The 12,947-nt window shown below is 41.4% G+C and overlaps 1 protein-coding gene across 1 annotated transcript in view; it reads right to left on the bottom strand.

The window, feature by feature from the left end:
• The window catches only part of SLC25A26 (solute carrier family 25 member 26), a 137,810-nt gene extending 126,156 nt beyond the window's left edge, over positions 1-11,654 (bottom strand). The window contains 2 exon segments of the mRNA XM_007096339.3: positions 11,455-11,499; positions 11,501-11,654. Coding sequence (XP_007096401.2) covers positions 11,455-11,499; positions 11,501-11,554 — 99 coding nt within the window. The 5' untranslated portion in view covers positions 11,555-11,654.
• Between the last annotated feature and the right edge of the window lie 1,293 nt (positions 11,655-12,947).

The raw sequence follows: 12,947 nt of genomic DNA, 5'->3' as shown, positions 1-12,947 counted from the left end.
ATTTATCAAAAAGGTTATCAGGCAAACGATTAGTTTCAAGATCTGTGGTAGCTGACACTGAAAACCTCAAGTTAAGAACTAGACAAAATTCGGGGCACCTGTGTGGCTCAGTCATGATGTCACAGCATTCATGGCATCAAGCCCTGTGTCGGGCTTCGTGCTGACAGAGCAGAGCCCGTGTGGGATTCTCTCTGCCCCTCCCCTGCTTACGCTCATGTGTGCACACTCTATCAAATAAATAAAAACACTGAAAGAAAAAAGAACCTGACAAAATCCAAATATACAGAACACAACCCATATAACTAGTAAGCCTCACTACAACATACCAATGTATTGAGAACTTAACATAAAATAGGCCTCTAACTTAATAAAGTGTGACAGGCTGTAGAGAAGAAGTATCTAATGAGCGCTTGGAAATTACACTGAGAGTTGAAAAAAATTCAAGATCACATGCTATAAAACCTTTATTTCTCAAACGGAGGCCGGCACAATACCAGAAAAATGTCACTGCTGCTCAACTATGGGACAAAACCAAACCACCTGTCTAATTTAACTAAGCAGAATCATCACTGACCGCAGGACTATACCACAGCTAGGAGGAACCAGTCACACCATGTACATGGCTCTCCTAGAGAACACCCCTCCTCGGGTTTCTCCACAACAAAGGAGCCACTGCTGACTTCACCCTCCTGGGATACCAGTTCTCTTCCCCACCACTCCTCCTCCCTGCTGAGCTCCTGGGCTGTCTACACTCCTGGCAGCAGCATCTCTGTGAAATGCAAATTTCAATCTCATCTTGCCACTCTCCAGCCTGTAAGTCTCCCAACCTTTCCAAGAGCCCTTAGGATGAAGAACGAAATCACCACACAGCCTACAACTCTGGAAGTTCTGGTCCCCAACTCCCCCTTGGCTCTACCACCACTGCCCACTGCTGCCCATTGCTTGGCACCTTCCTGCCCCCTTGCTCTCTCTTTTTCTCCATGTCATCTGATTCTCTTTTCCTCCATGTCACCTGACCCTCCTCATGTCTAGGACTGTGTACACATGCTCCCCTATCTCCCAGTCTAGGTTTAGACCCTCTTGTTTGCACATGCTGATCACAGTTTTAGTTCTATAGTTGAGCATCTGACCTTTGATGTGATGTCTGTTGATCCCACCAGACTGTAAGGTTCAGACCTGTTCCGTTTACCAGTAAGTTCCCAGCACCAGCACATGAGGCACTCAATAACCATCTGAAGAATGAATGAATCAATGGCCCTAATAAAAAGTTACTACCCATATGTTAGAAGGTACTACAAATCAACCTTAAAAAGGTACATTGAATTAAAAACAAACTACAAAAAAATAAATAAAAATAAAAACAAACTACAAAACAAAGGACCATGCAATATCCAAAAGAAAAATATAAACAGCCAACCAAATTATGAATGTGTGCTTCCCTATCATTAATGATCAAATAAAACAAATCAAAATAATTTCCCCATAAATTAAAAAGGTTAAAAATATGAAGAATGATTATGGGCACTATTAGGGGAAACAAATTATTACAATCTTGTGAAGGACAATTTGGCAAAATGAAAATTTTCATTTATAAAGCCCTTGACCTGTGATTTTATTTCCAAACATTTCTTCCACAGAAATAAGTGCATAAATATACAAGATGGTTTACTACAGCAATTATTTATAACAGTAAAAAACTGGCAATAGTCTAAAGGTCCATCCTTGGGATCTTGTTAAATAAATTCTACCTGAGTAACAGACTGCTACACAGCCTTTAAAAGAAAGAAGTCAATCTGAACTCACTGGCACAGAAATATGTTATATTCGTAAATTAATTAAATAAGCTATAGAAGCATATATGCCATATAATCTCACCTTACAAAGAAATGTGTATGGATCTATACATATGCCTAACTTGAACTTTGGAAGCATACACACTGAATTCCTCCAAGTTATTACCTCTGTCGCAAGAGATTGGGAATGAGTAGTATTTTTACCATCTTGCTAATTTTTGTATTGTTCCAGTTTTATAATGAGCATTATAAACTTATAAAAGTAAAGATTTCAAATAATACTGCTCCACCAAAAAAAAAAAAAAAAAAATCCTAATTCACTGATTGCATGTGGTATTGAGTTGGCACTTAGTAAGAGGTAACTAAGAACCCTGACCCATGTTCATACCTACCCAGCTTCATTTTACATACTCTTATAGTCAGTGAGTCTCAGGAACCTGTTTCCCGAACATGACCTACAACTTCTCACTTCTGCCCTCCTGCTTTAGTTTTCAGTGTGGAATGTCCTCTCTTTGCCCTCTGTCTCCCGTTTACAGAAGGCTACCTACTCTCCTGCCACCATACACACACACACACACACACACACACACACACACACACACACACACACACACACACACACCTGCCAAAATCCTATCCACTGTTAAGGCTGTGACCAAATGCCATGAGCTTCCTAAAGTCCTTCCCAAGCTCCCGGTGAGAATTAAATGCTACTTCCTTGACTCCCCGACATAACCCCATTTAGATTTCACTTTCAGTACTAAGTAATCATTACATCTGACCTGACATTATGATCCTTCAGAACAGAAGCCAGGTCAGTCACCTTTGCTCTCCTAAGTATCTAACCCGGAGCCTCATATGTAGCAGGGCTTCAGCACTAGTTTGCTGGTCTGAATCAAATGGATATGGGAGATGATGAGAAAACACTTTATAAAAAGATTAAATGTTCGGAATAAAAAGAGTAAGTCACTCTTTGTCCCAATTGCGGTTTGCCAGAGGACTTGTGATAGCTGAAAGCCAGGGCCATCTGTCTGCTACTTTACTTCTTAGCATTCCATTTAAACAGATAGCTTTGTGATCTATTTAGGGTGACTTCTCCAGAAATTCTGCTGATCATCACTTCCCAAAGGAAAAGGCCACGTAGGTTGTTTTGTTTAGTGAGGCTATTCTCAAGAACACAGTAATGTTCTTGAGTACCCTTCGATTTCTCCAGAAATTCTTTCAGATTAACTATCGCCTAAGAACACAGCTTTGACATCAGACAGACAGACCTGGCTTCAATCTCAACTGGGTCTCCTTAGGAAAGCTATTTAACCCTCTCTAAGCTTCTATTTCTTCATACATGAAATGGGGAAAATAATAGTACCTTACTTCACGGAGTTTTTCAAAATTGAAATTATATTTTTTAACAGTTTATTGTCAAGTTAGCTAACGTATGCACAGTGTAGTCTTGGCTTCGGGGTAGATTCCTGTGATTCATCATTTACATACAACAGCCAGTGCTCATCCCAACAAGTGCCCTCCTCAATGCCCATCACTCATTTTCCCCACACCCCCATCAACCCCATTGGTTCTCTCATTTTTTCTCAGTATTTTTGTCTCTTATGCTTTCTCTCCCTCTGTTTTTATCTTATCTTTCCTTCCCTTTCCCTATGGTCTTCTGCTAAGTTTCTCAAATTCCACATGAATGAAAATATATGTCTTTTTCTGACTCACTTATTTCACTTAGCATAATACTCTCCAGTTCCATCCACATTGTTGTACATGGCAAGATTTCATTGTTTTTTCATTGCCAAGTAGTATTTCATTGTATATACAGACCACATCTTCTTTATCCATTCATTAGGTGATGGACATTTGGTGTCTCTCCATAGTTTGGCTATTGTCAATAGTGCTGCTATAAACATTGGGGTACATGCGCCCCTACAAATCAGCACTCCTGTTTCCTTGGGATAAATTCCTAGTTGTTCTATCGCTAGGTCATAGGGTAATTCTATTTTTAATTTTTGAGAAACGTCCACATTGTTTTCCAGAGTGGCTGCAGCAGTGTGCATTCCCACCAACAGTGCAAGAGTGTTCCCCTTTCTCCACATCATCTCCAATAGAAGTTGTTTCCTGAGTTGCTAATTTTAGCCACTCTGACCACTGTGAAGTGATATCTCAACATGGTTTTGATTTGTATTTCCCTGATGATGAGCAATGTGGAGCATTTTTTCATCTGTCTGTTAGCCATATGGATGTCTTCTTTGGGAAAGTGTCTATTCATGTCTTCTGCCCATTTCTTCACTGGATTATTTGTTTCTCGGGTGTTGAGTTTGGTAAATTCTTCACAGATTTTGGATACTAACCCTATATCTGACATGTCATTTGCAAACATCTTCTCCCATTCCGTTGGTTACCTTTTGGTTTTACTGAGTGCTCCCTTTGCTGTGCAGAAGCTTTTTATCTTAATGAGGTCCCAATAGTTCATTTTTGCTTTTATTTTCCTTGCCTTCAGAGACATGTCAAGTAAGAAGTCACTGCAGCCGAGGAAAAGGGAGATTAAATGAGAATTAAATACAATTACGTGAGCCTATTACATGCTTGTATATAATAAAAAGCTGGAAACGCCAGTAAAAAACTGCAAAATGCCAGCCTTTAACACTTATCAATAAAAAAAATTATTATTTTTAGTATGTTACTATAAATATCCTTCAAAGTTTCCTGGATGCAGTATTTCTGACATGACTATTAAAGGCCATGAAAAGACTTAGGTGATAAAGATTGAAGATTACATTCATATATTAAATTTAATAAATTCATATATAAAATACATAAATTCAAGTCTTTTATTAGTAATAATGAATTTAAATTTCTCCTCAAATTCTGCCTCCTGGACAAGAATCACCTATGGACACACTCCACACAAAGCCAAATCATGTGATGCACGGCAGGAACAATTCAGCATCAACTAAAAAACTTGAGAAATACATATGTTCAAATTTCTTTATAACCGTTAGATTTGAATTTACGGGTTAATTTTTTAGAAGCAGAATACAAAGGGCACCTGGGTGGCTCAGTTAAGGGTCCAACTCTCATTTTTTGGCTCAGGTCATGATCTCACGGTTAGTGAGTTCGAGCCCACATTAGGCTCCATGGTGGCAATAGGGAGCCTGCTTAGATTCTCTCTCCCTCTCTCTCTGCCCCTTCCCTGCTCACTCGCTCTCTCTCTCAAAATAAATTAACTTAAAAAAAATACAAAACTGTAACTATAAGACTTGCTGTGAAAAATGTGCACAGGCACATGTTAAAGTGCTCAGTAAATGGCTACTTTTCATCACTATTTGCTACTGCATGGCTAATTTTTGTTTCATTTTCTTTTTAACATCTGTCTCCTACTGGACTATAAAGCACGAGGGCAGGGGCCTTACGTTTGAAGCACTCTTATCCACTACCAGAGTAAAGGCTAACATATATGTCTGGTTGAACAGGTAAAAGATGCCTGATTTGTGGAGGTGAAAAAGGCCTGGGTGCAGTTTTTTTCCTTTTCTCTATTTGACATTTCATTAGTGCTGCTCAAATTCTGTATCATATAAATTTTCACTACTAAATTTTTATTTCAACAGGTAGCATTTCTTTCAGAAGTGGTAACAAAACATCACATTAACAAGTCTTTTGTAATTATCAAATACTAAAACATTCCTCCAACCCCCTCTTATGCCTAAAGAAAAATGAGAAAGGAAAAGTGGTCCCATCTCCCAGTACGTGAGACACAGAAAAAAGGCATCCACCAACACTGGTTCTCAACTGTGGTCCTAGATGACCGAGGGTCTCTGAGGGGACCTTGCAGGCTCCAGTGACTGATCAAAATTCAGAATATACTTGTGTCCAGGGTACAGCTCAACATCAAAACAAGCAAAAACGATCTGCTCACTCTGACTTAAAATGCCAAAAGAAACAAAGTCACATGAAGCAACCTAGAGAATGTGGAAGCATCATTCCCAACTCCTTATAGATCTGGAGATAATACTTCATCATAAGATACTAACATCCCTTTACACCAGATTGAAAACTAGGAGGCAACCTTCGAGGAAAGAAAAATACATGGCAAAGAACATGGAAAACTTCCCTTCAAAGTATGTCCAGTACTTCATCCTCTTTTCACTCTGTTTGCTCACCCACCGAAGAAGCCATAGCAACACAACCCCTGTCATTCCCCTCAAGTCACATTCTGCCAGTGGTTCTCAGCCAAAGGTCAGACCCAGGGAGAAGACACCAGTATTATGAAAGAACTTTTTCAGAACCACCTAAGAAAACAATTTAAAAATAAAAGAACAGTCAGGCAAACAGCCTGTGCCTTACAAAGGAAGAGGAGGCATGAATTCCAAGTACAAGTAACACAAGACATTCAACACCATGGTTCACATTACAGTAAACAGAGTGACATTTTCCAAAAGTAGAAAATCAATAGAGGGAGCTGGCCAACAAAGATCAAACTGCAGCAAATAACTGAAAAGTGGGAACACTGAAATCTAGATATGCAGAGAGGCAATGAGCAAAGGCCAACTTACCAACCTAAGTGAGGAAAGCGGCTATCACCAAAAGGATGAAGTGTCCCAGAGGAAAGGATGCCAGCAAAAGTCTTCCCATCAAAGAATTCTGACATACTTTCTAACAAGGAAAGCACAGGATAAAACGTTGGAAGTTGACCCGAAGCTGTGTGACACTTTGCCGAGGCATAACAAACATGCTAGTTCTATGTAAGTTATGTGACTAGAAGATAAGCACTGTTTGGGGCACCTGCGGGGTTCAGTCCATTAAGTCTCCAACTTCCGCCTAGGTCACAGTCTCGCCGTTCCCAGTTGGAGCCCCGTATCCGGCTCTGTCTGTGCTGACAGCCCAGAGCCTGGAGCCTGCTTCAGATTCTGTGTCTCCTCCCCCCACTCACACTCTGTCTCTCTCAAAGATAAATAAACGTTAAAAAAAATTTAAAAGAAAGAAGATAGGCACTGTTCAAATTCCTTCTGACACACTTTCACAAAGAAACTCTGTGTCTCTCACGTTGTAAATCACAGTTAAATATCAGCCTTACTATTTTTTTCATTTCCTTACACATTTACATCAACAGCAAGAGTCCGTCATTTAACACTGACAAGAGTTTTTAGAGGTCGTTAAATAATCGTACCTTTTCTCATCAGTTCTCAAGGCTACTTTGATAACCCAGGCAACCACCCAAAAGACCGCGTTTACTTCACACTGCACAGTGCCCACACTTGCCAAGCTTCTTTTCCCTGAACCGGGGACCGGTTCACAGTAACTACAGCAGGATGTTTGGGGTGTCTCATTCAAGTAACAAGCCAGATGAATTCATGAACTACAAGGACCGTGAAATCGTTAAGTACTGAAGGGGAGAGAAGAGGCAGGCAGGAAAAGAGACGTAATACAGGGTGCGGTATTTATTTAAAAAAAAAAAAAAAAAAAAAAAAAGTACTTTTTGTATCTTAAAAAAAAACCTAGAGAAAAAGTAATGCTATTATCAAAATTATTTTGTATCATCTTGGGAAATTTCAATAGTCCTTTTTTCATGAACAGATCGTATTTTTATAGTTTTAATCAGGCATGAGCAGATATATCTACGTGCAGTCTTGTATTTTTTTTCTTTTACAAGTATTTTCCATGTTATAGCGCACACTCTTCACATTAACTGTTGTTAATGGCCCATGAATCGCTCATGAAATGCATCTATTACCGTTTAACCACTTCTCTCTTGTGTCATGTTTAAGCGGCTTTCTATTGTCTTCACTGAATTAAATGTTATGAACATCTTTAGGTTGCTAATACTTGGTTCCAACTGTTTTCCTAAAAGTATGAATCGGTCACTGTACTCTGAGGTTTTTTTCCTTCTCAACAGCCTACTCTGCTCCAAATGAACACTAACATCCCAGGGGCTCTTCCCTTCTACTCTACGACCCTTCAATCCTCCTCGTGAAGCTTTAGGAAGCAAGTATTTAAAGGACTGCTACATGTCAGGCTCTGTACTACATATCTAACATTCTCTCACTCAATACTTAGAATCTGAGTTTCAAGACCGGCAATCATTTAGACCTATCTCTCATTCATTCTTTCAGTAAGTAAGACTGAGTACCTACTAAATGCCAGGCCCTGGCAGCACAGCGACAAGCAAATCACAACTCCCCCAGGAGCACCCAGCCTACCTCAAAGATACTCCCAACCTGAGCAGGGGTGGGGGGGTGGGGGGAGGCCATTCCATTGCTGAACTACTTTGATAATAGAACTTTCTAATGACTTCCATTATGCTTCAAATGAAATCCAAAGTCCTGGGGCACCTGGGTGGCTCAGACAGTTAAGCATCTGACTCTTGATTTGAGCTCCTGGTTCCAGAGTTTGAGCCCCACAGTGGACTCCCAGCCCATGACTCAGAGCCAGCATGGGATCCTCTCTCTCCCTCTCTTTCTGCCTCTCTCATGCTCGTGCTCTTTCTCTCAAAATAAATAAATAAACATTTAAAAAAAGAAAAGAAAAATCAAAATTCCTTTCCATGGCCCACAAAGACTCACCTCTGATACACGACCCACTGCCACACTACCCTTACCCACTAGGCCTTAGCCACCACTTTACCATCCTCAATTCCTTCCACCTGAGGGTTTTCGTTCACACTGCTCCCTTTCAATTTTCTCCTCTGCTCCTGGAAATGTCTTTCCCTTTCCTACCTTTCATGTCTTAGCTTGATGTTACCTCCTCGGGGGATTTCTTGGTCATTCCAAGAATCTCAAGAAGGTTCTCCAATATTGTTCTATCTCCAGTCCACCTCAGTTCATTTTTTAAACGGTACTTAGGAGTTTGGTTGGTTGACCACCATACCTCCAAGGGCTATCGAGTGCCTGGTGGACAGAACACATGGCCGATAAACTGTGTGTGTTTAACAAATAAAATCATTCCTCTTTAGCTGGAATGAAATCTAACTTCCTCGAAACTTCTACTTATTGATCCTAATTATGCCATCTGTAACTGCGGTGAAAAAAAAAGTATCTTTTGGCCTTTGTATCCTATTTTAATAAATTTTAAAACTACCATTCATTTGTTAACTCTGGCACTCACCTGTTTTTAGCAATGGCTAGCTATTGCTGCTGACTTCAGGGAGAGTATCAAGGAGTGTTTATGAGCATGAAATCCCATGTTACGCTGCCTGGTTGCAATCTGAGCTCTGACACTTACACACATGAAACAGATATCAGTTGTGTGACTCTGGAGAAGTTACCTAAACTCTCTATACCTCAGTTCCTCATTTGGAAAACTAAGATGAGACTTAACTGATTGTCATGGGAATGCAACCTGGTGCAGGCACTCTGGAAAACAGTATGGAGGGTCCTCAAAAAGCTAAAAATAGAACTACCCTACGACCCAGCAATTGCACTACTAGGTATTATCCAAGGGATACAGGTGTGCTGTTTCGAAGGGACACATGCACCCCAATGTTTATAGCAGTGTTACCAACAATAGCCAAAGTACGGAAAGAGCCCACATGTCCATCAATGGATGAATGGATAAAGAAGATGTGGTATATATAGACAATGGAGTATTACTTGGCAATCAAAAAGAATGAAACCTTGCCATTTGCAACTAAGTGGATGGAACTGGAGAGTATTATGCTAACTGAAATTAGTCACTCAGAGAAAGACAAATATCATATGACTTCACTCATATGAGGACTTTAAGAGACAAAACAGATGAACATAAGGGAAGGGAAACAAAAATAATATAAAAACAGGGAGGGGGACAAAACATAAGAGAAAATAATAAATAAATTTATGAGTTCTCTCATAAATATGGAGAACTGAGGGTTACTGGAGGGGGTGTGGGAGGGGGATGGGCTAAATGGGTAAGGGGCACTAAGGAATCTACTCCTGAAATCATTGTTGCACTCTATGCTAACTAATTTAGGTGTAAATTTAAAAAAATAAAATTAAAAATAATTTTTAAAAATAAAAATAAATAGGGGCGCCTGGGTGGCTCAGTCGGTTGAGCGTCCGACTTCGGCTCAGGTCATGATCTCACGGTCCATGAGTTCGAGCCCCGCGTCGGGCTCTGTGCTGACAGCTCAGAGCCTGGAGCCTGCTTTGGATTCTGTGTCTTCCTCTCTCTCTGACCCTCCCCCATTCATGCTCTGTCTCTATCTCAAAAATAAATAAACATTAAAAATAATAATAATAAAAATAAAAATAAGTAAATAAATAAAAAAGACTTAACTGATTGTCAGAACTTGAAAAATTAATGTATGTAAAGAGCTTACCCCAGTTCCCAGCAAAGGAATTTTAATTGTCAAAGCTACTACTTCTGTCTCACTAGAGAGGAAAACTTCAAAATGGTGTATTTCTTTGTATCCTTAAAACCTAGTTTACACAAGTCTCAATAGACCTAGATTTAAAACATGATCCCACAGGGGCACCTGGGTGGCTCAGTCAGTTAAGCGTCCGACTTCAGTTCAGGTCACGATCTTGCAGTCCGTGAGTTCGAGCCCCGCGTCGGGCTCTGGGCTGATGGCTCAGAGCCTGGAGCCTGCTTCCGATTCTGTGTCTCCCTCTCTCTCTGCCCCTCCCCCATTCATGCTCTGTCTCTCTCTGTCTCAAAAATAAACGTTAAAATAAATAAATAAAACATGATCCCACAAGTGAGGCTAAGGCACTCCCTTGCACATCCTCCGTAACACTATGAAACCAGCCCTCAGATCATTGCTGTTTTTCCTAACAGTCATTTTACTATTCTGTCTCCACCACCTGACCCACTTGAGGTCTGTCTTGTTCACCATATTATCCCTAACACCTGCAACAACAAACAATTAAATGAAATTCTACTGAGCCTCCATTACCCCAGTGGAAGCTTTTTCAAATGTTGTGTTTTTTGTTTGTTTTTTACTGTTTCTTCCTACTCTTCCACAATGAAAACACACACAAGCAGCCAATCTATCTTGTTCACTGCTGTATCCGGTATCCCTACTAGACCTGCGGTAACAGAGACTTCAAAATATTACAGACGTTTTGGTTCTTGGGTTGTTTTTGATGTTCAAACCTGTTAATTCTGGTAGGTTTCTACACACTACTATCCTATTGGCTCCGTAATTATTTACACTTATCAATATACCCAAAGCCTACAAGAACACTTTAAATAAACAGATTAATTATATATTGAATGAACAGGTCATTTTACGAAAGTGAAAACAAATACAGCTAAATAAAAAACATAGTCCTGGACAGGAAGAATCTGAGCGATGCAAGCGTTTTTGTTTCGTTGTGGGTATTTTTTTTTTTGGCCGGGGTGGGGGGGGGGGGGAGGGAGTTGTTGTTACATATACTTAATTCCCAAGTTCTCCAGAATGTGGTCACACTATATAATTGCAACTTTTTTTTTCTTTCCATTTTGAGGAAAACTGTCAAGCACCCCACCCCCGTGTCCTTCTGTTTTCCAGGTAGGAAAGGCACAGCCTTGACACGAGGACCGGCGGGGGCCCAGGAAACCCGCGTTCCCTCCGGGACCTGCCAGGTGACCACTGACCTGAAGACGGTTAAACGCGCGAAACCGGAAGTGCCAGGGGACAGAAACTACTACGGGCTCCACTGCGCGACTCTGGCACCCCGAGCGCCCCACCCTACCGTCCAGCACTCACCACCAGCGAAGCCATGAACCCAGGCCGCTCCATGGCCCCGCAGACCACCGCAAAGGCTATACTTCGAGACTGAGCAGAAGCGGATCGCGACCCCATTCATTGGGTGCCGCCATCTTGGGGGCGGACTTGTAGCGCCGGCACTTCCGCGGCCACGTGAGATTGAGCCAAAACAACTACACGTGCAACCAAGAAAGCTGGGCCAGAAGGTGCGCCGGGAGGGAGGGGAGGGGTCTGGGGAGGCATGCGGTCTAGCCAAGTCTCGCGACTCTTCTCTGCTTCCGTTTCCTGCAGCAGCCTTGTGATTCGGCTAGATGAAGAAACTCTCGCGAGCAAATGAAGCTGGGCGGGATCCTGGAACTGAGAGTCACCGGGTGAAGGCTGGGGAAAGCTAGTGTTAGCCCCAAAGAGGCGCGGCTTGGTGGAAGGCGGGGCAATGAAGGGGCGGGACTAGTTTAAGGGACAAGGATTTTAGTTTCCAGTTCTTTTTAATTTTTCTCTTAGCTCAGTTTGAACTAATTTTGTCTGAGTTTCTATAAAACAGACTCAACATCAGACGATTAGTAAACATATAGAAAAAGGCTTTAAAAGGTTCCTTACTCCAGGTGAAAATTAGCATCCTCCACCTCTTACAGTTACTGCATCTAATAGTATTTACTTTTTAAATTATCTATTTGCAGAATTGCTCATCCTGTTCGCTGTGGTACGAGTGCGCACATCCAGAAGTCCCAACCAAAAGCTACAGGGAACATAGCAGAGCCAGGCTTGAATTTTTTCTTAGTGCCCATCTTCCCTCAAAACCTTTGCAGTAGCCTTACCAGGCTCCTTGTCTGCCTTTCTTTAATCGACGTTCATACCATTCTTTATTCTCATCTAGATGTGTGATCTAGAAATAATTAGCCAGCATACCTTTAAGGTTTCAAATTCCAAGCTTTGCCTGCTAGGTTTGCGCATAACTTCTCCAAGATGGAGTTTCCTCCCTTGTGAACTTGGGATACTGAGAGTAATTTCTTTTGGTACTATTACAGATTCAGTGAGGTAATGCATGCACGTTTTCAACTTAGTTCTTGGTGCACGGGAAGTATTCTCTAAAGATGATGGTTACATCACTTTCCTGATTCAAATTACTCTCTTTTGCTGCGCATGTGAAATAGTCCAGCTCCTTATCATGGTACTCACCTCCCAGATGGTGTCTTCTGTCACTCTTCCCACTGGCTAGACTACTCACAGACTATACACTTTCAAGCTCTCCCATCTTACCCGTGTTGTTCCCTCTACCAATACCTTTCCCTATGCTGCCTGCAGAACATTGGTCCTCTCCTGATTGCCACATGTCACAATCCATAGGCCATCTCAAAATATGCTGGTTCACTACCCCCCGCCCCGTCCCCACCCCGGGGCCAGCAGGAGGACCTCTTATGCTGTTGTTTGTCTCTTTTAAGGGCTTATACGATGAGGTCAGCCCTACCCACCCCTGCCCTCCATAATCTCTCTTT

Source organism: Panthera tigris, chromosome A2 (genome assembly GCF_018350195.1).
Source record: "Panthera tigris isolate Pti1 chromosome A2, P.tigris_Pti1_mat1.1, whole genome shotgun sequence".
NCBI lineage: Eukaryota > Metazoa > Chordata > Mammalia > Carnivora > Felidae > Panthera > Panthera tigris.
The sequence above is the reverse complement of the archived record's forward strand: the minus strand, read 5'-3'. Positions and strand labels throughout refer to the sequence as shown.